The 27,057-nt window shown below is 45.9% G+C and overlaps 1 protein-coding gene across 1 annotated transcript; it reads left to right on the forward strand.

Moving 5' to 3' along the window:
* TCF25 (transcription factor 25) lies at window positions 1–26,776 on the forward strand. The gene is made up of 18 exons (XM_066584178.1): window positions 1–282; window positions 3,086–3,217; window positions 3,299–3,358; window positions 3,481–3,626; window positions 6,611–6,676; window positions 7,718–7,800; window positions 8,035–8,165; window positions 8,580–8,679; window positions 8,769–8,862; window positions 9,939–10,031; window positions 11,147–11,252; window positions 13,926–14,085; window positions 15,518–15,605; window positions 16,753–16,911; window positions 18,037–18,127; window positions 19,833–19,912; window positions 20,037–20,109; window positions 26,526–26,776. The coding sequence occupies exons 1-18, from the start codon at window positions 106–108 to the stop codon at window positions 26,685–26,687; spliced, it is 2,001 nt and encodes a 666-aa protein (XP_066440275.1). The 5' UTR covers window positions 1–105; the 3' UTR covers window positions 26,688–26,776.
* Window positions 26,777–27,057: the final 281 nt, after the last annotated feature.

The raw sequence follows: 27,057 nt of genomic DNA on the forward strand, positions 1-27,057 counted from the left end.
CGCGTCAGCGGACCTCCTAGCAGCCAATACATTCTAGCGTTTCCCAAAGCTCGTTCTTGAGCATTAGTGACGTGCGCGCCGCCCGTGGGTGTGTGAGCCTGTACTATGTCCCGCCGGGCATTGAGGAGGCTGCGAGGAGAACAGAGGGGGCAAGAAGAGCCTGGTGGGCCCGAAGAGATAAAGGAGGAGGAAGAACCTCAGCAGCCCGAGCCGAGGAACCGGAAAAACAAGGGGAATCGTAAACTATTGGAGGAGCGCGGCCTGAGCAACCCATTCCAGCTGGTGTGTGCTGCCATCTAGTGGAGAGCGGAGTTAAAGGGAACCTGTCAGCTGTTGGGAGCAACTAGAACCCCTACAGAAGGCTGTTGTAGGGCAGAGTCCACAACCTGCCTGGTCGGAGGGGATTTACGGACGCCGCGGGTTTCACGCCTGATTTCCAAGCGTTGTGAGATGAACGTGAAAAGTCATTATTTTATATGGTTGTTTTTTTTTCCTCTCTCTGCAATGCTGCCAGATGGGCGGATCGCAGCGTATCCCGTTTTTCCTATTTTTGCACTGTTTTGTTCAAAAATTGCCCATGAATCTCTATGGGAACAAAAAAAAAAAATCGTATCGCACTCCCATTTAAATGTGATTTTCATGGCAGTGCGATGCAGTGGATTTTTTTTTTTTTTTTAACCCTTTGCAATCCAATTTTGGATTCAGGGTTTCCTAGGGGGCTTTCTCTTTCTGCCATTATACAATGGCGCCATCTGCTGGCTAGAGCCAGTACTGCTGTATGGGACATGCTGGAGAGGCCCCTGACAACAGAGTGGCCAGTAATGTACAGTAAGAATACCCTGCTGGACGTCTTCCGACATCGGAGCTGTACAGCCTTCAATCAGAATGTCTTCAGACTTCAGACAGTGGATTGGAAAGGGTTAAATGCTGCTGGAACTCCATGTGATTGTCACGTGTGTGAAAATTGCAAGCGCAGCGATGCGTCTTGTAAAACGCATCACAATCGCTTAAAAAAACATGGGTTTACAAATGTGATGATATTCCGGGTTTCTCTGGCCGATATCTCGCCTGTGTAAATAAACCCTTAGGCCTTATGTCCACGGGGAAAATCGGGCCCGTTACGGATTCTCCATGGAGAATCCGTAGCGGGTCCCTCCTGCCCCGCGGACATGAGCGCTGAAAAGAAGAATAAACTTACCCGCAGCGGACCGGGCAGGTCTTCTCTTCTTCGCAGCCGGATCTTCTTTCTTCGGCCGGCGGATGTGCTCGGCACGTCGGTGGCGTGCCGCACGCATGCGCCGGGCACATCCGCCGGGCCGAAGAAAGAAGATCCGGCTGCGAAGAAGAGAAGACCTGCCCGGTCCGCTGCGGGTTAGTTTATTCTTATTTTAGGTCTCCCGCGGATCCGGACGGCTTCCATTGGCTTCAATAGAAGCCTGCGGGAGCCGTCTCTGTGGGAGACCCGCACCTAAATGGAGCATGTCCATTTTTTTTCATGCTCCATATTTTTTTTAATTCCCTTTTATTGACCATCCGCGGGTATTTATCTACCCGCGGGTGGTCAATGCATCCCTATGGGGTGCGGATCTGCGTGCGGGTGATCCGCTGCGGATTTTAATTCTTATTTGCCCGTGGACATGAGGCCTTAGGCCGCTCTCGCGCATGCTGGGCCATCTCTGCTTGCTGGGGTTTTGTTTCATAACCCCGCCTCTCTGATGAGGATGATGTCGTTCACAGGGTGATTGAAACATCACGTGTGCATGATGAGGTCACGGACCGACGCGTGTGCGGAGGAAGGAGCTTAATCTGCCAACAAAATGGCCAAACGATCTGCGGCCGCAGCAGTCCGTGATCTTCTGTCGCACGCATGAGACTTCGATCATCCTGTGGATCACGTCATCCACATCGCAGAGGTAAATGGGGGCAGGGAGATGAAACAAACTCCGGGCAGTGGAGCCGGTCTGCCCCTCGCACCGTATGAACGACGTTGGCACGCGGCGTGGGAAACTTCAAAAGTCTGTTTACAAAGTTCCGCTCTGTCCAGGAACTCTAACCAGAGTAGTCTTTCATCTGCCACTTGTTACTAGCCCGGACACCCCATTGTCCTACATGCACTATGTGACTGAACCCCCATATCAGTGGAGGGGGTTGGCAGCAGCTTACAGACAAGCCCCATTCTGGCTTCCCCCGGCTGCCCCCTTATATATCCTCTGTGAGAGCCTGTTTGCAGCATTGCGATCCTGCGTTGCAGTTGTCATACCGCCATCTATCTCTGCGCTGCTGGACCTTTCTTTTAGGTTCCGGAGGTTCGGAGCCTCTGATGCTGATTTTTATTGAAAATCGCGGATGACGTAGAGCGGCTTGCTGTGCCATCTCCTCCAGGAAAATGCCAGCTGGAAAGCGAACGGGCCGAGTTATATAGTCAATTTGCTTCCATCTTAAAACTGATCCGTTCAGCTAGTGGATTCCTTTTTTCTGCTCCCATAAAGCAAGTAACGATCCCTCCCGTTCCATTTCCAGACAACAGATGTTTAGAACGGGGTGCCCGCTGGTAAAGGATGCCCAGAGAGTCTCGGGCACCAGTTCTAATTAATAGGCCATGTGCATGAGGCTGTCCCTCCCAGCATGCTCGCTGCGTCTCTGTTCCGAATAGGCGGGACAATGGAATTGGAAGGACACTAAAGGGCCATTTACACGGGACGATTGTTGCGCAAAAGTCGTTCAAACGAACTAAAATGCGCAATAATTGTTACGTTTAAATGCAGGGCCGTCGTTTAGTATTCGAACACTTTTCATTTGTCACTCACTTTCAACCAGCATAAAAATCACCGCTGGTTCGCTCACTTCTCGCTGCGTCTAAACGCTCCCCATAGAACGTGAAGCACTGAGCGAGAAGTCAGCGATCTGCCTGTGGAAACGTTCTGCATGAGCGCAAACAACTAGCGGTCACGTCACCGCTTGTGCAGATCGTTGAGCCGACAGCAGTCCCATGTAAGCTGGCCATAAGTCTGTGGGTTGCCGGGGTCGTGGACTATGTTGTAGCAGGAAGGTGATGGATCACAGAACATGCAGCTTGTTGTTACAGATCACAGAACCAGATGAAGACCCCCAGAGTGACCCAGACACTGGCCAGCCGGCTCAGTCCAGACTCCCCAATGAAGAGGAGCCCAGAGAGGAAGAGAAAGCGGAGAATGACGCCAACGAGACATCGGCTCAGGTGTGTACGAAGACTGCTGTATTAGGAGTATTTGTACACGGAGTTGTCTGGTTTTTGTAACCTCTTGATTTTCTGTATTAGTCTGCTAAAACGAAGAAGAAGAAAAAGAAACGAAAAGGGAAGAAGAATACGGATGGCCAGGTGAGACGTCCTCTAAGGATTATCTCATGATGGCAACCCCTTTCTAAATGGAAGCCATCCAATATATGATGCTATTTTGCAGCTGATCACTTGTCGTCATTTTGTTTTTCAACCACATGCAGCTGGATGGCGCTGTTGAGGGTGACGATGAGCTCAGAGACATTGACAGCCTTTTAGAGAGGATAGAAAACACCAACGGACTTGTGCACCAGATCCAGAACAGCAGCGGCAGTGCAGATGCCCGACCTCTGCTATATGTGGAGCACAGGTACCGTAAAGAATTCTTCCTACAGGTATAGCATTAGGTCCAATTTGGCCAGCTTCATCAGCGTCGTCACATGACCGTAGTCATTGATCTACAAGTAAATAGTCTAACCTCATGCCTGTACAATCCTAAATATGCATGCTGAGGCGTCATCTTATATTTATGACTACCTTATGAACCAAGAACATGATTCAGCCCTAACTAAACTAGACACTGAAAAACGGCATGCTGTAATAACTGAGGGGCCAAATAGAATTCAGCACAGTGTATTATGCACATGAAAAATACACGTATAATATGTGGATGACATAATTACGTGTGAGTCATAGAATGGTGGAGTTGGAAGGGACCTCCAGGGGATCGGCGCCAACCCCCTGCTCAGTGCAGGATCACTAAATCATCCCAGACAGATGTCTATCCAACTTCTGTTTGAACACTTCCATTGTAGGAGAACTCGCCACCTCCCGTGGTAACCTGTTCCACTCATTGATCCCACTCACTGTATAATATCTAATCTGTGTCTCCTCCCTTTCAGTTTCATCCCATTGCTTCTGGTCTTTCCTTGTGCAGATGAGAATAGGGCTGATCCCTCTGCACTGTGACAGCCCTTCAGATATTTGTAGAAGGCTATTAAGTCTCCTCTCAGCCTTCTCTTCTGCAAGCTAAACATTCCCAGATCCTTTAACCGTTCCTCATAGGACATGATTTGCAGACCGCTCACCATCTTGGTAACTCTTCTCTGAACTTGCTCCAGTTTATCGAAGTCTTTTTTTTTTTTTTTTTAAAGTGGGGTGCCCAGAAGTGGACACAGTATTCCAGATGAGGTCTGACTAAGGAAGAGTAGAGGGGGATAATGACCTCATGTGATCTAGACTCTATGCTTCTCTTAATACATCCCAGAATTGTGTTTTGCCTTTTTGGCTGCTGCATCACATTATTGACTCATGTTCAGCCTATGATCTATTAGTATACCCAAGTCCTTTTCACATGTGCTGCTGCTTAGCCCAATTCCTCCCATTCTGTTTGTGCTTTCTTCATCTTTCTTGCCCAGATGTAGGACTTTGCATTTCTCCTTGTTAAATACCATTCTGCTAGTCACTGCCCACTGTGCAAGCTTTTTTAGAATACTCTCTCTCTTTCCTAGTGTTAGCTATCCCTCCTAGCTTTGTGTCATCAGCAAATTTGATCAGTTTCCCATCAGTTCCCTCCTCCAGATCATTTATAAAAATGTTGACCAACACCGGGCCTAGGACAGAGCCTTGTGGCACCCCACTTGACACATTCTTCCACTTGGATGTGCAGCCATTTATGACCACTCTTTGAGTACGATCACTAAGCCAGTTGTGAATCCACCTAACAGTCGCCTTGTCAATCCCAGATTTGCTCATTTTTTTCAAGAAGTATGGTATGAGATACTTTGTCAAATGCTTAAAGGGGTTGTCCCGCGGCAGCAAGTGGGGTTATACACTTCTGTATGGCCATATTAATGCACTTTGTAATGTACATTGTGCATTAATTATGAGCCATACAGAAGTTATAAGAAGTTTTTCACTTACCTGCTCCGTTGCTAGCGTCCTCGTTTCCATGGAGCCGACTAATTTTCGCCGTCTAATGGCCAAATTAGCCGCGCTTGCGCAGTCCGGGTCTTCTTCTTTTCTGAATGGGGCTCCGTGTAGCTCCGCCCCGTCACGTGCCGATTCCAGCGAATCAGGAGGCTGGAATCGGCAATGGACCGCACAGAAGCCCTGCGGTCCACCGAGGGAGAGGATTCCGGCGGCCATCTTCAGCAGGTAAGTAAGAAGTCACCGGAGCGCGGGGATTCAGGTAAGCACTCTCCGGTGTTCTTTTTTTAACCCCTGCATCGGGGTTGTCTCGCGCCGAACGGGGGGGGGGTTGAAAAAAAACCCCACGTGCCGATTCCAGCGAATCAGGAGGCTGGAATCGGCAATGGACCGCACAGAAGCCCTGCGGTCCACCGAGGGAGAGGATTCCGGCGGCCATCTTCAGCAGGTAAGTAAGAAGTCACCGGAGCGCGGGGATTCAGGTAAGCACTCTCCGGTGTTCTTTTTTTAACCCCTGCATCGGGGTTGTCTCGCGCCGAACGGGGGGGGGGTTGAAAAAAAACCAAAACCCGTTTCGGCGCGGGACAACCCCTTTAACTAAAGTGAGTAAGCCTATAGCAAGATGTCAGAAATGATCCAGATGCTGAGACCCCAATCAGTTGCTAAATTGAACGGGCAGAACTTCTCTGTCGAGCACTTGTGCCTCTTTGGCTTGATCATCCAGCAGTGTATGGACTCAAAGACTTTCTAGTGAGCCCATATATTGCTCTGAGCAGAGATAAAAAAAAGGGCCAAATGGGCACAGCACTCAGCCAAGTGCTTTTATGTAGATCGATGAGGGCCTTACCACCCTGACCCCTGCCAATCAATACTTGTAACTATGACAGGTCAGAAGTTTTTTAAAAAGATTAGTTACACTTTAAAGGGCTATAACATTGATGGTCTGTCCTTAGGATAGGCTACCAGTGTGGGACTAGTAGTAGTCCAATTCCTTGAGCCCCTTGTCAATCAGCAGAATGACAGGGCTGCCTTTTATTGGACCTGACTATTTCATCATTGTCTTGAGCCCCAGCAGTTACACCATGCCAGGGGGCATGTCGCCATATACAATATAAAAAGTATGAATGTCCCCAGAAGTAAGAAAAAAAAAAAGATGGAGAGGGCCGTTATACCAAAATTGCTAAGTATTGTCCGCTCGTTTTGAATCCTAAAAGTCTGGTTATTCTGAGGTTCAGTGAGTGAGGCGTACCGCTGATGGGTGGGGGGTACCAGGGGTCGTACTCTGGATGCCTGGTCTACCACCAGAGTCCTGCTAGAATAATCGGATGCACCAGTGTATGACTGTCTGCCTCCATTCTCTAACGGCACACTGTGGGGCCCATTTCCATCCTGCTATCATGTAATCTGTGTTGTTTCTAATTGTAGGAATCTGAACCCAGAGACCGAACTGAAGAAAATCTTTGGCTCTCGAGCAGTCATGGGCGATCAGAGGTGGGTTGTTACAATACATCAACATGTCCTGCTTCTTAGGGGTTCAGAGATTTCCCCTCTGACTAATAATGGCAGTAGATTATAAGTGGAATCAGGGAAATTTTGCAAAACTTATGCAAAGAGAAGGAAAACAGTCATCCATAACAACCATCAGTTTGCTGCTTTCATTTTTCAGAGATGCTTAAAGGGATTTTCCCAAAATTTAAACTGCTCCTCTATCCACACAGCAAGGAATAAGTGTCTGGGCATGTGACTGCAGAGAGCCTTGCCAATCACAAGAATGGGGGTCCCAGTGTGAATGGAGAGGCAGCCAAGCGTGCACACTGCTTCTTCATTTTTTATGGGACAGCCATGGCGAAGCGGAGTACAATGCCTGCCTATCTCTGACAGTCCTGTGGAGGTGAATGGAGGAGTATGCCATTCATACAGGAGGATATGAGACACACTTGTTATCGTGATCTGTGGGGATCCCAGCAGTCCGCCCTCCATCCATCAGACACTTATTCCCTATCCTATGGATAGGAGTTTAAATCTTAAGGCAATCCCTTTTAGAGAAACGGAAGCTGATTGCTATGGAGAGCTGCTCCACTTCTCTTGTGCACAAGTGTAAAGGAGTAGTACAAGTTATCCCCCATCCTCAGTGATGTCCCTGAATGGATAGCTGGCCAAGCATGCACAGTCAACGCTCCATTTATTTCAATGGGGCTGATGGATATACTAGAACGGGTGACACTCAGCTACCTCCCATTGAAAGTAAATGGAGCTTTAATGAGCCTGTGAGACCAGCGTTCCATTCAGTCCTGTGGGGAAGGGGGGTGCAATAACTCTGCAGTGAGGAGGATGGGGGATATGGGACCCCTGTTCTTGAGAACAGTAGGGGCCTCAGTGGTGAAACCCCCTACTGATCAGCAAGTTGTCTCCTACCCTGTGGATAAGGGGATAACTCTCAACTGTGGTACAACCCCTTTAATCATTGTCTTCTTAGCAGAGCTTTACTTAACGAACCTTACCGTTCCTGAGATATCGGTTTTAACATTGCAGAGCACGACAGAGACAGCGGCTGCATCACCGAAGCACATGGCTTACATCCCCAAAGAACACGTGGCCAAAATTCAGTAAAACAGGTGAGGGCAGTGCAGGATAAAATGGCACGTTGCCAACCTTAGTGGAGTTCCTTCTACCGCGTGTCTGACCTCATCATACTGAACAAGCTCCGTATCATGAAATCCTTTTTCTTTTCACCCTGCTTACTTCTGATGTACATGATGTGTCTTGTCCATATCATTGGGGGACACAGTCCCCGTAATGAATGTGACAAAGGGATTTTACGGTAACAAAAATCCTGTTGTCCTACTCAGGTATTACTATGAGTCTTCTAGAGACCAAACGAGGGGTCCAGTATTTCACCTTCGAGCACCAGAGGGATTACCAGCAGGTTCAGTTCAAGTTCCTTGATGCTGTGGAGTCAATGGATCCGAACAATATTGTGGTAAGCAATGGGTCATTTTAAGTGGTTCGCCCTCTCTGGACAACTCTGTACCCAAATATTGAGCTCCCCCTATGAGCGGGGGAATCCCTCTCTCTCTATTATAAGGTCAGCTAGATCTTTCCCAGGCAATGACTTTGATTGCTGGGGATTTGAGAAGCCGGCCTTGTAGCGACCAGCTGATTGACGAGGCACTTGAGCCTTAGAGGGGCTGTCCAATGGGATTATAGCTGGCTTTATGTATATTACATATGTTAGAACTTTTAAAACTAGTATTGGGGTACGAGTTACTTGACCAGTACAGCTTATCAAGTTGTCTTTATATCTGGAGTCATGGTACCCCTGCTCAGTAGCATTTAGTATTAATGACCCTTCATTGACTCCTCCTGCTCTGGATCTGGTTTGTTCTCTCTGCAGTTACTCCTCCAGATGAACCCGTATCATGTCGACTCGTTGCTGCAGCTCAGTGATGTGTGCCGCCTACAGGAGGACCAGGAAATGGCCAGGGACTTAATTGGTAAATGTCCCATCTTGCAGATTTGTGCTGTCTGTGTTGCTACTTATGGCTGCAGATTCCTAGCATCATACCGTTGCCTTTATTTGCAGAGAGAGCCCTCTACAGTCTGGAGTGTGCATTCCATCCAGTTTTTAGTCTCACTAGCGGGACCTGCAGGCTTGATTACTGCCGACCAGAAAACAGGTCTGATGCCCGTATTTTGTAGCGGGACTTTTCTCTTTACATATTAAAGGGTTTCACCCACCACATCCAGTAACGGATCGCATGACTGCTGGCTGTACTTGGGTTTACTTCAGTGGGGGAGTCAGACTGACAATGATATGTTTTATTGTAATGTATAGGTTAGGGCTTATTGAGACGACCGTATATCGGCCGGGTATTCACGCCGGCCGATATACGGCGTTTCTGCAGGGGGAGGAAGCTGGAAGACCCAGGAGCAGTGCTCTGAGCTCCTGCCACCTCTCTGCCTCCTCTCCACCCCCCTGCACTATTTGCAATGAGAGGAGGTGGGGCGGGGCTAAGTTCTGGGAATTGGCTTCGCCCCCATCCCGCCACCCCTCATTGCAAATAGTGCAGAGGGGCGGAGAGGCGGTGGGGAGCTCAGCTCTGCTCCTAGCTCTTCCAGCCTCCTCCCCCTGCAGAGAGGGATGGCGTATATTGGCCGGTGTGAATACGTGACCGATATACGGTCTTCTGAATAAGCCCTCATCTTGTGTTCTCCTTCAAAGGAGTTGTTCCAGAAAAGAAAATGTTCTCTGTCCACAGGATGGGGATAACCATATGCTTGGTGGAGGTCCACTCAATGCAATCCCAACCGATCATAGAGGTCCTGAAGGGATCTGAATGAATATAGCGGTGGCCACTTGTGCATCCTACCGCTCCATTAATTTCAATGGAGATGGCAGGGCACTTGAACTTGGCTATTTCTGGCAGTCCCATTGAATTGAATGCTTGACCACTGCTACATTCATTCGGGGACCTTCAGAACCCACATTGTCATGATTGGTGGGGTCACAATGGTTGGACTTCCAGCATGCAGCTAATTATCCCCTATGCAGTGTATAGAGGGTAATGTCCTTTTGTGGATCAACCGTTTTAAAGAGACGTAGCACACGAGGTGAGTCTTAAAGGGGTTTCCATAATCAGTGATTAGAAGCCTCCTTGTGGACAATGCAGGCATGTTGTGCTAAACGTTTTGCAGCATACAGCATGTACTTTTTTAGAAGGCGACCTGCTCACGTTTTTTCTTTTACCTCTAGAGGGTTTTTCTTAGCGCTTTTCAAGCACGTGATGTTCTTGGAGAAGAGAGGTTGCCTGAGGACCGCATTGGAGTTCTGTAAACTAATCTTCAGGTGAGTGAGCAGTAATAATAACGTGACTTTATTCTGCAGGTCGGTACAATTACAGCAATACCAGGTTTATATGGTTTTTATTTATTTTTTATTACTTTTTAAAAAATATAAATTTAAAAAATTGCTTTTCCTCCTTTTCTGAATCCCAATATGGGGTACATTTGTTTTTATTCATTCTTTTTGAGTGGCAGGGACTGCAATTTTGGTGCTGCATTTTTTTTTTTCTCTTACGGCATTCACCGTGTGATAAATAGTGCGTTATTTTGATATTTCAATACCAGTTTTGTTACATTTTTATCGTTTTTGATTTTTTTTTTTTTTTCTATGAAAACTGGGTGAAAAGTTGTGTTTGATCTTTTTGATCTCCATAAGGGACCTGCAATACTTCACAAGGTGCCACACTGCAATGGCAGCCCATCCGTACCCTGCAATCAGGTCACAGGGGAACCAATGAGATGCCGGAGGGGGCAGCTGCTTTTATGCCGCACTCAGCATTGATCATGGCTTTTTAATAGTGAAATAGTTAAACGGCCGCAATGACAGTTGGCTCTAGCCACAGCCTTACTGGCAGTTGTCAAACAGCTGATGGTTATTAAACTAGCTCAGCTCCCCAGCCCACCTCTTCATACAACCCCTTGCAACCTACGGCTGATATATCTGTCATAGATTAAGGGGTTAATTTCATGGCGTCCAGGAAGCTGAGACCTGGGAAGTTGCTCGCTGAAGTCCTCGCAATGTAGAGCTGCGGTATTTGTATCCGTCTGTGATATGGAGGGTACATTGTGGTCACCAGTTTAGTTTTCCTTTCCAAAGATGACGCAATCTAGACTCCTGCAAAGCCATTATCTGCAAATAAATTGGTATTAATTATCGGTAAAGAAACCTTTTGGTGATGACTGTAGATTCCCTCTATGTCACAGGCAGGTACAAGGACGGCTAGAGCTGCTGTATGCTCTGAGCATCCCACAAAACAGCTCTCGTATCTCAACTTCCTGTGAGTTTGGGGGAAGCATTATATTGGGATTACCAACAGTGACCTCTGACCTTAACTCGGACAACCCCTTTAATTACTAGACTGATCGATCTGACTTTCTTCCTGCCATTCTATTTTGTAGTCTTGACCCTGAGAACGATCCCCTCTGTATGCAGCTACTGATTGATTACTTGGCTCTCCGTGCACGCGAGTACTCGTTTCTTATCCGCATGTTTGACGAATGGGAGGTAAGTAGGTTAAAGGGAATATCGACAGAAAAAGACCTTTTTATATTGAAAAAATGTATATATATTGGGATGTGTGTTTTACTTTTATCAGCTCATTATCTATATTGTATAATGATCCTAAATAGTTTACTGACTGCTAAACCTTATAATAGTCCAACACTTGATGTTCTGTAGTGAAAACCTCTCAGCAGTCATCTCTGTATCATTACAGGTAGGAGTGCAATGAAGGGTTAGGATTAGAGATGAGCGAGTATACTCGCTAAGGCACTACTCGCTCGAGTAATGTGCCTTAGCCGAGTATCTCCCCGCTCGTCCTGAAAGATTCGGGGGCCGCTGCGGGGGAGAGCAGGGAGGAACGGAGGGGAGATTTCTCTCTCCCGCCCGCTCCCCGCCGCAACTCACCTGTCAGCTGCGGCGGCACCCGAATCTTGAGGGACGAGCAGGGAGATACTCGGCTAAGGCACATTACTCGAGCGAGTAGTGCCTTAGCGAGTATACTCGCTCATCCCTAGTTAGGATGCATTAGCTGTCTGCTTGGGATATGCACTGGGGGAGCTCCCAGCGTTCATGTTAAACATATCCAGAGACCCCCAATTAAATGACAAAGGCCAAAACATATGAACCTGGAGGTTGCCACTGTATGCTTCTAAAGGCATCCATCAGAGGGTATACGTGGTGAAACCCTCCTGACATGTACCTCCGATGTACGCCTGCAGTGTGAATGCTGCTGAGAGCAGATAACGGCACGGTAATCAAAAAAATGAAACGTAAAGAATCTGAAAATTAAAGCAGATTCAAACTATAACAGTAGTTTCTAAATGTAGGTGATGGGTTCACTTTAAGCTTCGCCCCATGCTAGTCGTTTCCTACTACTGTCAGTCACACCGATCCTACCTAGAACGAAGGTACACATGCCTCTTGGGCCCTCAGATTGTGGCTCCCAAGCTCCATGTATTAGGGTTTATTACAAGCATAAAGTAGGTCACAACGTCATTAACCCTTAAGGGCATGGCCTATTTTGGCCATAAGCACACAACAATTTTTGGGAAATTTTTCATTTTTCAAAAGTCATAACTTTATTTTTCTACCGATGGGTTTTTCCACTTTTGCACAATAAACCCCACCCCCCTTTTTTTTCTCTTTTCTTTTTTGGAATTTTTTTTCTACATCGCTAGATTAAAAGTCCCATAACTCTTGTAATTTTTTTTTTATCCTGGACGGAGCTCTGTGAGGGCTTATTTTTTGCATAACGAGGCGTAGTTTCTATTAGTACTATTTTGGGGTGCGTACAGCTTTATTAATTTTTTTTTCTTAGGGGGAGGGGAGGTGGTGTAAAATGAACAAAAAAAGTAGTTGCTTTTTATGCCCCTGTGGGGGACTTGAAGCAGTGGTATGATGATGCACTGCAGGACTTGTGTACTGCAATGCCTTATCGCTCGCAATAGAAATCATAGACGGTGACAAGCTGGGACACCAGTAACTGGCATCCCGTTGCCATGGCAACGCATCGACCCTCCGTAAGGTAATACTCTATGAACCCTTTGCATTCCCCAATCTACATAGATCTCAGCATGTAGGGGGATAATATAAGTGATAGCTGTGCTTAGCTGGCCTCCTTCTGCAAAAGTGGGGATTAATACCTGTAACCGCCGGCTCCAGCTGCGGGATGCCATGGGCTCAGCTTCTGATCATGCGCCATCCACAGGACTGTTGCGTTAAGTACCCCACAGCCAGGAAGTAAACTTGCGTCCTGTAGTGTTAAGGGGTTAAAGACTATTTCACTGGCATTAACAATAGGATAAAAGCCGTATCACTTGGTTATATTTTTAATTATTATTCTGTAGGCTTTTTACATTTACTGGTCAGCGCGTCTCTGCACCACTTTGTTTGTGTGGAAATGGCTGACAACGTCCAGAAGGTTGGGGAGACTTCTATGCCACCATGACTGGTGTGTGCGGAGAGGAAGCATCAACTATAGAATATGTGGAGAGTAACATAGTAGCAAGGACAATCGCTCACACAGCGGCGTACATAGAAGAGATGGCGCCTGACATAGCCATTCATATACTTCAACCGAACATTCCAGCAATAGTCCTCCTGCGTAAAGCAATCCTTGGGGTCCTTAAGGAACTTACGGTTTTGGTTGACCTCTCTAGTGATGTGACCAGTAAAGTGACAATGGCTGATACCAGAGAGCATTGTTTCTATTTGTCTGTCTGCAGTAAGAGACCCAGTTAAGAAGGAAAGTTGCATCTTTCCTAGCCAGTCAAGTTAACCCTTTCCAATCCACTGTCTGACATCTAAAGACATTCTGATTGAAGGCTGTAGAGCTCTGATGTCAGAAAACATCCGGCAGGGTATTCTTACTGTAGATTACTGGCCGCTCTGTTGTCAGGGCCTCTCCAGCATGTCACATACCATAGTACTGGCTCTAGCCAGCAGATGGCGCCATTGTATAATGACAGAAAGAGAACCCCCCCCCCCCCCCCCTAGGAAACACCGAATCCAAAATTGGATTGCAAAGGGTTAATAGGAGATAGACCTGTACTCAGATAATGACACAGCCAATGGTTTGCTTCCTGGACTTCTGACTTACTTCTAGGTTTAGTGATGGGCTGACATATAACTACCACCTGTTTGTTTTAGTAACTTATTTACTTTTTTCTTCCTCAGGCTCATCGGAATTTATCACTATTGCCCAATTTTGCATTTTCCGCCCCGTTGGCTCTATTACAGTCCAGCCAGCAGGAAGATGTGTCGGAGCAGGAGCAGGTGACGAGTTATGAGAGAGCTTCACGACTTATTCAGCAGGCTCTTCTAATGTTCCCAGGAGGTACGGCTCTCATCTATTAAGAAGATTCTTCTAGATCTTTCACTACAGTTTTTGGTTTCCTCAAATGCGTTTTTTTTTTTTCTATTGAGATTTTATTGAAATTTTTAAATCCAAATAATCCAACATCAATGAATAAAGATGAACAAGAACCGCGTGCTGACAGATTGGCAAATAATTAGCTACGGAAGGAACAGAGGGGCGTTAGAAGTTCGTATGAGTCCGAGACCAGAGAGAGCGAACAGAGTCTGATAGTCTCGGTCGCTCCATTCGGAAACTCTGATTACAGTGTCCACAATGTGTGTGTGTGTGTGTGTGTAGATGGAAGGTAGATGGAAGGTAGATGGAAGGTAGATGGAAGGTAGATGGAAGGTAGATGGAAGGTAGATGGAAGGTAGATGGAAGGTAGATGGAAGGTAGATGGAAGGTAGATGGAAGGTAGATGGAAGGTAGATGGTAGGTAGATGGTAGGTAGATGGTAGGTAGATGGTAGGTAGATGGAAGGTAGGTAGGTAGGGACCAGAATGGGAACGGAATGAAAACCAAGAAAGTGATACGAATTGGACAGAAAAAACAAGGAGGGGTGGCAGGAGGGGAAAGGGGAGCGGGTAGAGTAAAGTCGTGGGTAACTTTGTCTCCAGAAGTGAGGGCAACAATCAATCGCAGGACTTGTATTCAGGACAGCCTAACGGGTGAAAGTCAAACAAGTTGCAGTGCCCAATAATAGTCTCCCGGCACCCAAATTTGGTAAAACCGATCTAAAGAGTCATTTAAGCAAGTGGTTAACTATTCCATATTTCGAACATCCTTTTATGTTAGAGATCAAGTTGGAAAGGGAGAAGCGTTGTCTCTAGTGGAACGCAATTCTACTCAAATGCGTCCTGTTGCAATCTGGAAACCATCAGCAAGCAGTTATGGATGGTTGACTTGAATGCATAGTGCTGTCCTGCTGTGGTCTGATCGGCTTTTTAAAGGGGTCATTTCACAGAGTTTTATGTCCTATCGCTTGGCTTCTGGGTCTATGGATCGTTAAGGGTCCCTGCAGTCACTCGCACCACGGACCTGTGACTGCTTTCTATGCTCTGTGCAGCTCCATGGCATGTCCTGTTCATAACACACCAGTGAATAAGGCTGTACAGAACCTGCAGTCCGCTGGGGCGGGAATGGCGCTGTGTGGAGAAACAAACTTAGGGGAAAGCCAACGTTTTAGTGATGGCTGGATATTACTCAGTGGCTGTAGTTCATCCGTATGTCACCTCCTCAGAGTGCCACGGAAATCCTTGCGTGGGCTCTTGGGTTGCCACCTGTAGTCTCAGATCTTTCCAGTCGTTATTTATGATGCAGGAGTAATTGGCCTCCTCTTGCTTTCTGCTGTTTGAGTTGCTTGTTGTACTAATATATTTACTAGACTTTCATTTTCTCTTCTTTATCATAGTTCTCATTCCCCTTCTTGATGCCTGTGGAGTTCAGCCAGACTCTGCTGTAGCGTCGCATCCATTTTTCGGAGTTGTCACTCAAATCAGGTAAATAAGGTTCATTTCACCATTCGTTTTTAAAGCAGAGCCGGTGCAGCCGGTGTGGAGTCCTATTGCCTTCACAGTTTACATTTTTCACATTTTTCACATGTGTTCACTGCGGATGTCACTTTGAAGGGATGTAATCCTTAGGCTAACTTCACACGGGCGAGAGTGATATGGGGCCCTGAATCCCACCCCCATATCGTGCTCCCCACCTTGTGAAATCCCCAGGGATGCGAGTCGTTTTCATGTCAAAACAATGTCTCATCACTTTGGGGATGCAGGGATCCTCCGGTTCAGCTGTCACAGAGGATCACAGAGTTTCTTCTATCACTTTCAATAGGGCTGGTGCTGCTGCCGTCCCATTAACAACAATGGGGCTGCAAAGTAATATCACGCAGCCAGATAGAACATGCCGCGAATTGTTTCCCGCACTTATTTGAATTTGTGCCATGTAATATATTTTCCTGGTGATATCGGCTGCCTGGGCAGCTTTCTTTTCAAGGAGGGTTGTTTAGTGAGAGAACCTCTCTTAACACTGCAGACCTCCATTCTGATTTTTGAGGTGGTCTTCCCCATTATTCCACTTTCAGGGAGAGGGCTTGTCACAAGCATACCATTCTGCCAGTAGTTCACTGTCCTGTACTCCTTCCCTCACTTCCCATGCTGCATTGTGCTGTGTCGTGGCCAATCAGCAGGGAAGCAGTATCTGAATGCCCACCCCTCAGCTGCCCCAGGACAGTTGTATGAGTTGGGTATTTAGTGACATTCTGGCCAAGTTATTAGGAAAAACAAGGTAATGTTCACACATACGTGCCGTAGCCGCAGGAGTGGCAGAGAATGTGGAGACTGTCTGCTGATCTGTGAGTGCAGAGAGTAGTAGCCTGCATAGATACCCTCTTCCCCAAAGCTACAGAAGCTCAATACCAAACACCAGGCAGTGGATTTGCAGTGTTGCCAGAAAGGAGCCCCTTACTGGCAGCTGTCTTTAAAACTTAATTTGCGGTGATCAAATGAAAGCAAAGATAGTAAGTTTGTCACAACATTACTGAGATACGTGGTGGCTATTAGAGAAGTACTCGTCTGAAAAGTTAGTGCCCCTTTAAAATACAAAAGTTTAGTGTGTTTTATTTTGCTAATGTGTTTTTCACAGCCAACCCACGGCCCTGTCCCAGTTGACCACTCTATATGTTGGAAGATGTCACAGCCTCTGGAAGGATCCTTCAGTCATGTCATGGCTGGAGCAGAATGTGCGAGAAGTTTTGCGCTTAGTTGACAGTAATGATCCTGTAGTGAAGGAGCGTGAGCTCAGGTGAGAACGCGTCAATTTGTGAGTGTTTCTTTAAAGCCCCCCCCCCCCCCTAAAAAGATGGGTTGTGCCAATGCAGGAAATGTATCCTTACCTGAAAGAAGTATCATGGCCGCTGCCCTGTTATCAACAACACAGACCGCCTGCCCTGGAGTCAAAAGGGAAGTTGCTCGAGTAATGTGCCTTAGCGAGTATACTCGCTCATCTCTAGTGAGTAGTGCCTTAGCCGAGTATCTCCCCGCTCATCTCTAAAGATTCGGGGACTGGCGTGGGTGACAGGTGAGTTGCGGGGGGAAGAGAGGGAGAGAGAGATCTCCCCTCCGTTCCTCCCCGCCCCCCGCCGGCCCCCGAATCTTTAGAGACGAGCAGGGAGATACTCGGCTAAGGCACTACTCGCTCGAGAAATGTGCCTTAGCGAGTATATTCGCTCATCTCTAGAAGTTACCCTGGCAAGAAAGCTCTGGGATCGGGAAGGCCCACGGTCGAGTCTCCAAGTGCACTGCCATGAATGGATACTTCCTTCTCTAGAATAAGATGGCGCTACTCTATGTAACTCAATTAGTTTTCATATAACGATGGGGGGTAAGTTTGCCCGGTCATGGCATTGCTGCTGGTACTTCCAGCATATTTCTGAAACCCGCAGAGCTGGAGTCCTGCCACATATATTCCGGGATTGTGCATTATCTTTTGGCAGTAAGTGTCATCTATTGAACTCGGCTCTATTTCCTAGATTCTCTCTCTGCAGAGGAAAGCACAGGGACTCCCAATGAGGTCTTTGAATCCACTTTTAGAGTAACTTCATGTCATATCAGTAGTAGTGTATCGCTTACAGCAGTGTTCGGGCCACCAACCTGCATCAATATGATCATCCGTAAACTCCTCATCCTCGCACCATAGACACTCGCACACCCATTATGACTTATCAGCTAAACTGATTAGGAAGTTACAGAACTTCCCGTTTTCACACTGATAAGGAAGCCCTTGAGTCCAGCAGAGAGAGGTGTGAACGTCTGGGAACAACCGCTCATTGATAACCTGATGGTTATCTCTGGAAGGTCCTGTGCTGACGAGATCTTGAAAGACTTGTGATTTCTGATCTGTATCCGTTTTTTGTTTTTTCATCGCCAGGAGAAAGACTCTGTATCAGAGCGCCCCCAGGAACATACATCGTCACGTCATCTTGTCGGAGATCAAGGGAGCAAATGCTGCGCTGCCTCTGGTAAGTGTCCGGCCGCGCTCTCTCTGTCTGATCTAACGGGGTGGGGTCGGATTTTGCAATTTTTTTTTAGGGGGACAACCCAAACTTTTCCTATTGACAGATTCAATATTGAAGTAGGTCACTGGCGATAAAAGATTTAAAGGGGTTTCTGGGACTTCAATATTAAGGTCATCAGTACCAGATAGATGAGTGGCTGATTCCCAGCAGCAACGCCAATTATTTTTTTGAAGAGGCCATGACTGTGCAGCAAGCCCTTCCTCGGCTTGTGACATCACATTCATTGGTTACACGGCCTTGCTTTAGCTCAGCCCTGTTCAAGTGAATGAGAGCAATAGAATGCTTGGCCGCTGTGGAATGTACGTTGCTGTGCCTGGTATACAATGAAGAACTCCGAGCGCTGCAGTTCCTTCAAACAGGTGATCGGTGGGAGTGCCCAGAAATAGACCCCCACCCCCCCTCACTCCAGCTGTGCACACAGCTGCATTGTTCTGTTCGTGGCTGCTGGCAGATTACAATGTTATCTGCCAGCTCCCGTGGAGATAACAGCGTGTGGTCTTTTGAGAGTTACTTTATCTCTCACTAGCTGAACGATGGATTTTAAGTTCACCTTAAAATCATCGTTCAAGCAAAAAGTGCACAAGGCCCGCGTTTACATGTAACGATTATCGCTCATTTTTGGTCGTTTGAACGACTTTTTTTTTTAGCGATAATCGTTGCGTGTAAATGGGCCTTAAGTTGAAACTGCAGTTATGTAAAAACAGGGAAAAGCTTTTATGTTCTACTACTTTAGATATTGTCATTGGATAGAATTCTGTTTCTACATAGTAAACGCTTCACCCAGTCACACATCAGATATCTACAGCCCTCGCTTATACACTCTGTAGTATTGATGGGTGATGCAGTGAATTTGTCCATCCGATGTCTATAAGGAGACCTTTATGTAGCATTACTAATTGATTTGACTGATGTTGTGCTAAGCAATACATTTAGTCATATGCAATCATGTGGACTGCAGCTGACAATCAATTAGTAGCCCTACAAGAAGTCTTTATGTAGCCCTAGGCAAAGGCTACATGGCAAATTTTGGCCGCAACAAGGATCACTGTGTAGCCCTGCAACCTCATGCGGACATTGAAGTCACAGGTTACCACGGTGGGGTTTTGTGGCCTGCAGGTTACAAACCTCCTCAGATAAAAGAAAAAGTTAGAATTGCGCTATTTTTGGTCACCCCAAAAAATGTAATAAAAAGTGATCAAAAAGTCGTATGTACTCCAAAATGACGAAGATAAGAACTACAGGATGTCCCGCAAAAAACAAGCCCCCAAGATAGCAGGATTTAGTTGTTTTTTTGTTTTTTTTTCATTCTACTCCACTTAGAATTTTTATTTTTCAGTACATTATATGATACGTTAAATAGCAGCATTGAAAAATACAACTCGTCCCGCAAAAAAACAAGCCCTCATGCTGCCACATCGATGGATAAATGAATCATGAATTTTTAAAATGGGGGAGGAAAAACCAAAAAGAGGCGGGGGGGGGGGGGGAGGGGTGCATCTTTATGAGATATTAGTTCTATGTGATGACACAGCAAAATCTTATGTCAGGGAATTGAATTCTGAGCCGTATAATCTGCAGCGTCTTCCTACCTGATTGACGGCAGTGAATGGATTCTAGTTTAATTTGGCATTTTCTGTTTCATTTTCAGGACATTTCCTCGCAGCCTGTGCTCAGCTTTGATCCTGTGCCTCCTCTGAACTCTGTGGTGTCTTACACCAGGCCTGAGAGGTGATTGTGCTGCTCGCTGCCACTTGCTACTAGGAGTTCTCCATTCTGCCATTGTGGTTGTTGCCGTCTAGTTTTAGTCAAATGGTTTGCACTTTGTTTATATGGTTTTCCTTCTTTCTCTCAGGACGCACCGGCCATCCAATGAAGGGACCTTATCTCTGTTCTTTAGGTCACTTTTGCCAAATTTTAATTTGCAGGTGAGTGAGATTGTAAAACTTGGTGTAAAAGTCCTACGTGGTCAATTTTTTTTTTTTGCTGCTGTCTGATGAGGCATTTAGTTTAGAAGGCTGCACGATGTAAACACCTAAGACGGAATCTGTCACCAACAGACGTCTTTAAGACACGGCATCTAGAATAGGCTTATTCTCAATCGCATCGGCTGTTGTGCCCACTAGGTGCCATTGGGTTGAAGAGAGTACACTATGCAAAGTAATGTACCTATCTGCCCTATTGAAACCTTAGTAAAGGCCCATTTAGACACAACGATTATCGCTCAAAAGCCGTCTTTTGAACAATAATCGATGGGTCTAACTGCACTGACATCGTGTAGTTTTCGTTAAGGAGTCGCTGATCGTTGTCTTTCAGCATGCTGAAAGACAACGATGAGCCTTATCAGGAGTTCACAGCAGGATACAGCTGATACTATTGTTTCAGCTGTATCCCGCTCCCTGAACACAGGTGGGGTAAGAAGAACACAGCGCTCCAGCTCTGTTCTCCATACCCGGCACGGAGCACACAGCTGTATACCAGCTGAGCGCTCTGAAAGCTGGGGTATGAAGAACACAGCAGTCCAGCTGTGTTCTGCATACCCCGCTCGGAGCTCTCGGCTGTATACCAGCCGGGCACCACTAGCAGAGAACAGCTGGATGCAGATGACAAGCGGACTTACTTGTCTTCTGCATCCCCCGCTCTGAGCGCTCAGCTGTATAACAGCTGCTCAAAAGACCTCTTTTGAGCGATAATCGTGGTCTAAATGGGCCTTACGCCGTGCACCAATCGCATACAGTTGTCCGTTCATTTACATAAATCGCAAGTTTAAAATTGTTGGGAAAAACCCTGAATCTCTTCTTAGAACTCTGTATTATGAAAATCCTCTTTCTCCCAGGTGTGTAAGAATAAATTCACAGGTTGGCATTACCGCACCCCTCGTCTATAGGGTCTGTCCCTACAGTCTGACACCATCAAACGGTGATGACTGTGTCAGACTGATAAGTGGAATGGTAACTCCCCATTGTCTATTTATTTAGACCGTTCCAGGAAAAGGAACAGGAAAATCACTATGCAGAGCTCAAGGTTAAAGGGTTATCCCTACAGTAAACATTACCATATTAGTTAACAAGTCCGGCTTACTGCAAGATTTCCTAATGGTGGGGATCACCGCAGCAAGACTACAAACTAAAGTATGAAGAGGCGTTGTCCAAACCGCACTATCCCTTTTTATACTAGACACATCCACATCCATCCGGATCTCTCACGTGCACAAAGATTTGTTTCCAAGGATGAGAACAAATAATTGTCGAGATCACATGTGTGGCAAAGACGTGGCAGTGCTCAGCTGGCAACTGTCACCTTGCTGCTGCCATAGTGTAAGAAACGTCCAACTGGGTCGACTTGTATCTAATATTCTGATCAATATAAAACCTCAATGAAACCTAGAAACTTGTAGCTAGCAGCATAACGACATAACCAGCACCCTTCTTTAAAGCATTGGGCTTTATACTAGGATGCGCTCTATACCAACCCCTCACCATAGCACTGATCCTGCAGGAAACGGGCCGGACTTAACGCGTTTTAGAGCGTTTCGCTTTTTGCAATGTAGACAATGGCAAAAAGCCGCAACACTGACCCTATTGGAATAGACCATGTCCGCATCACACTATGCCTGGTCTCCTCTAGATTTTAGGAAGGGGCATGTGCTTTACAAGTGGGTCATGTGCATGACACTCTGGCCCCTTCTTTCTATGGCCTGGAGGAGGTACAGATGGCCACAATGGATCTGATGGGTGTAGAACATTCTTGCTGGTTTTCTTGTACCATCTGTACAGTCTGCAGAACAAATCTTGGTATTCAGACATGTTTACGATTTTACTTCTTAGGTTCTGTTATTATTCTTATCACGCACGTTCTTTACAGTAACAGGCTAAGAATACACACAATGCCTTGTTTATATATCACGAATGTCCTTGGGGAAAGAACATAGGATTTTAGGCTGAAAAAAGACTCATCCGTCCAGTTCAGCCCATTCCCTCCCAATGTTGACCCAGAGGAAGGCAAAAAAAATCAATTGGGTAGAAGCCAATTTTCCCCAATTAGGGAAAAATTCCTTCCCAATTCCAATCTGGTAATTGGAATAATCCCCGGATCACCGACCCTTCTGAGTAATTAGTGATTTATAATCTGTAATGTTGTTAACACTCAAGAAAGGCGTCCAGGCCCCTCTTGTACTCTTTTAGTCAATTCGCCATCACCACATCCTCGGGCAGAGTTCCACAATCTCACTGCTCTTACAGTTAAGAACCCCCTTTCTGTTTCGGTGTAGAAACCGTCTTTCCTCTAGACGTAGAGGGCGCCCCCTTGTTACAGTCACATTCCTGGGTGTAAATAGATGATGGAAGAGATCTCTGTATTGTCCCCTGATATATAATACATAGTTATTAGGTCGCCCCTCAGCCATCTTTGTTTCTAAACTAAATAATCCCAATTTTGATAACCTTTCTGGGTATTGTAGTCCGCCAATTCCGTTAATTACTTTAGTTGCCTCCTTTGTACCCGCTCAAGTTCTGATATGTCCTCCTTGAGTACCGGTGTCCAAAACTGTCCACAATATTCCATGTGTGATCTGACCAGTGACTTGTAAAGAGGAAGAACAATGTTCTCATCATGCGCCCCTAGACCTCTTTTGATGCCCCCCATGATGCTATTTGCCTTGGCAGCAGCTGCCTGACGCTGATTGCTCCAGGTAAGCTTACAGTTAACTTAAATCCCCAAGCAGTTTCCCATGTCAGTGTTCCCCAGTGGTTTCCCATTTAGTGTGTAATGGTGACCTGGATTTCCTCTGCCCATGTGCAGAACCTTACATTTATCAGTAGTAAACCTCATTTGCCACTTTTCTGCCCCCAATTTATTCAGATCCATTTGCAATCGCATTTTGACCTCTTGTGTTAATTACTCTACATAGTTTTGTGTCATTTGCAAATATTGATATTTTGCTGCACAATCCCTCTACCCGGTCATTAATACATATATTAAAAAGAATAGTGCACAATACTGCCCCTGTGGTACCCCACTAGTAATGATGACCCGATCAGGTTATGTATAGAGATGAGCGAACGTACTCGGTTCGGGTGTTTTTGCACTCGAGCACCGCTTTTACCGAGTAACTGACTACTCGGACGAAAATATTCAGGGGGTGCCGGGGGTGAGCAGGGAATTGCAGAGGGGAGTGGGGGGGGGGGGGGAGAGCTCCCCCCTGTTCCCCACCGCTACTCCCTGCTCCACCACGCCGCCCCCCGGCACTCCAGAGGAGGAAGGGGTCACTTCACCGACACTGGTAGTATTCTTTGCTTTTTAGAATTTGCACCCCGCACTGGAGATGCGTGGGTGTGACTTAGTACCACTGCACTGTGATTACTTAAAAAGCTATCTTAGGTTTGGGGCAAACCACTCTCATTCAAACTGCAGTCGCTATGGGATATCTCTCCTTCTCCTCAATCTTCACCACAAGGAAGCTGAAGGTGCTTCCATGTGGCTCTGTGTTAGGTGGTAGACCAGTTGGAACTCTCTAAAATGCACTCCTTTTCCCCACTCTCAAGCACTCCTATTTATACTCTCACTTATACCACATGACATGACAGACTGATACTTTTATAGGCAGGTAATGATTTTATTAAAGTTAACCTCTCAAACGCTGCAGCTGTGCAACACACACTGGAAATGACAGGACAGCTTTGCGCTATGCATCTACATGGGACGAACATGTATGACATTTATGGAGGGGACCAGGATGATATTCTGGGACACTACACATTCTCGTTTTATATACCAATCTGTTATACGGCACAGTATCAAACGCTTTGGAAAAGTCCAGATACACAAGAACCAGTAACTCTGCCCTGTCCAGTCTAGAACTTACCTCCTCATAGAAACTGATCAGGTTGGTTTAATAGGAACGATCTCTCATAAACCCATGATGATATGAAGTTATACAGCACATTTCCTTGAGGTACTCTAGGATGGCATCTCTTAGAAACCCTTTAAACATTTTACCCACAATGTATATAAGACTTACCATCCTGTAGTTTCTAAGTTCCATTTTTGAACAATTTTTGAATATCGGCACCACATTGGCGATGATCCAATCCAGAGCAACAGACCCTGTCATTTATTGCGTCTTTAAGTATAAGAAACAATGGTCTGTCTATCACATTACCTGATTCCCTTAGAACCCGGGGGTGTATGCCATCAGAACCCGGCGACTTGTTTGTTTTAATCTTTTTAAGAGGGATCTGCACTTCTTCCTGTGTTAGACTGGTGACATTTACTGGAGAGTTTACTTTATCACTCTGCATCTCATCTGACATTTCATTTTCCTCTGTGAATACACGGGAGAAAAAGCTAATTTTTCTCCCCATTGCCCTCTACAATTTCTTCTACATTATTTATTTAAGGGCCAGCACTTAATCTTTTTACCATCAGTATTAATCTTTTTACCATTTCTATAGTTGGAACAGTTTAGAGTTAGTTTTACTCTTTGACAATAAATCTCTGTTTCCATTTTTGCTGCTTGTATCTGATTTTTTACATAGGTTTTCAGTGCTTCCTTGCTGCCTTCTTGTTTTAGTAGTCTAAAGGTTTTCCTTTTGTTGGTTATTGCCCCCTTTAAATCTGTACTAAGCATTGTTTTTCTCCTATTCCTAACCTTTTATTCCTGTAAGGTATGAACCACTCAGTAAACATTTAGGATGTTTTTGAGGACATTATCCCAGTCAATAAGGTTAAACTGCATCTCTGAGCTGATCAAAGATGGCCTTCCTAAAGTTTTGTATTTTCTTAGCTCCCCTATAAAACTCTCTTGAAAGAGAAGCAATTTTTTTTTTTTTATATGATGGTCGCTATTTCCCAGCTGCACCCTAGTTATCCTATTTGGTCCAAAATGGCCGTCCCTCTAGTTGGGTCCTGTACAGATAAGGTAATTACTAAATATAATATGTAGACATTTGTTCCCTTTATAAGATCTGCAGGTTTCGGCTCCCAGTTTATATCCGGATCGTTAAAGCCCCCTATAATAATTACCCCATTGTGATTTTTCTGCTTCATCGATTTGCTTCAGTAATAGATTTTAGTGGCTTCTGTTATATTTGGTGCTCTATAGAAAACTCCTATGAGGATTTTATTGGTTTTTCCTCCATGTATTTCCTCCCATAGAGACTCCAGAATGTTCATCTCTCTCACGTATAGCTTTCCATAATGTGGGCTTTAAACAGGATTTTACATAAAGACAAACCTCTCCCTCTTTCTGTTTTTTATGATCCCTTATGAACAGACTGTAACCCTGTAAGTTCCCTGCCCAGTCACAGCTTTCAGCCAACCAGGTCTCCGTTATTCCCACTATGTCGTAATTTTATTGTTCCTTCCAGTTCATCTACTGTATTGGTCAGACTTCTAGCATTAGTCACCATACATTTTAGAAGGTTTGGGTTATTTTTTTATTTCAATTATATCACTATTAACTGTTCTGACAGTTCCAACTGTACTAACTCCTCCCACTACTCTACCCCCATTCCAATTACTAAGTCCCAGGTCACTGTCTACACTGTCCTGACCCCCCCACCCCCACCCCAGTACCCAGTTTAAACACTCCTCCAACCTTCTAGCAATCTTCTCCCCCAGCCCAGCTGCACTCTCCCCATTGAGATGCAGCCCATCCTTACAGTAGAACCTGCAGCTGACAGCAAAGTTAGCCCAATTCTCCAGGAACCCAAACCCTTCCTCCCTGCACCAACTCTGGAACCATTTGTTTACCTCTATAATCTCCTGCTGCCGTATTGGTGTGGTACAGGTAAATACTACTTTTGAGGTCCTTGCCCTAAGCTTACATCCTAGTTCCCTGAAATCATTTAAGGATCTTCCACCTCCCTCTAACTTTGTCATTGGTGCCATTGTGTACCATGACCACTGGATCCTCACCAGCCCCTCACTGTAACATTTAGTAATTTTCCTTATCCTGAAAATATAGCTGTGTGAATGGGCCGTAAAGCAGCAGGACTGCAGCTCGAGGACAGTCTAATCTATACATAGGAAGTCTCTTCTGAATTCTGAAAATCCCTTTATTGAAGGCACTCTAAATGAAGAGGGATTGCTCCCTTCAGGACCCTCTTATGTGCCCTAGAGCACAGAGCAGCTCTATAATAAGCGGACAAGCCCTTAAGGCTTATGTTATATCGGTGCCTAGGAAAACTGGCTGCTAACAATTACAGCTTCCTGTTATTTTAAACGCACCCCAAATGCCCCCTTTCTCAGGAAATAAAATCTTACTGAAATATCCTTTTAAAAAGTGGATACCGTTTAAATACGAGGGATCTCGGATATATATTACAAGTGCTTTGTTTTGCAGGGTGAGGCTGCCGCTGAGGGTGAAGATGGAGCTGTGCGGGACTTGAATCGAGGTGTGAATCGACTCATGGCGGCAATGAGAGACATGCTGGCGAATATTCAGTTCCAAGAACCTCCGCGAGAGGACAATCCTGACGAGGAAGGAGATGAAGAATGGGACTGATGCTCGGTGGAGCTCACTACGTCTTTCCTGTCCTCGCTGCACTTTTTACACAAACTGTACAGTGCAATAAATAGAACCGTACTACACTGCGCTGGTCTCAGGGTGTCATGATGAAGCCTATGATGATTCCATGCCACGCTCACTGCAATTCTTACATTTATAAACTTTTTTTTTTAACCCTCCCCTAGAAGTCGCAGGTTTCTCATCCCCTTCTATGAACAGCATCACAGAAGGTTGACTACAATCCCTAATAAGGACAGGAAACAAAGAGGTTGATGGCCTTTCCATCCTGCAATGTTTTTCCTGTCCGTATGGTGCGCACAAAGAGGTTGCAACGGTTTTGCTCACCAGCTACCTGGGGCGATCGCCT

The sequence above is a fragment of the Eleutherodactylus coqui genome, chromosome 11 (assembly GCF_035609145.1).
Source record: "Eleutherodactylus coqui strain aEleCoq1 chromosome 11, aEleCoq1.hap1, whole genome shotgun sequence".
In the NCBI taxonomy this organism is placed as follows: Eukaryota; Metazoa; Chordata; class Amphibia; order Anura; family Eleutherodactylidae; genus Eleutherodactylus; species Eleutherodactylus coqui.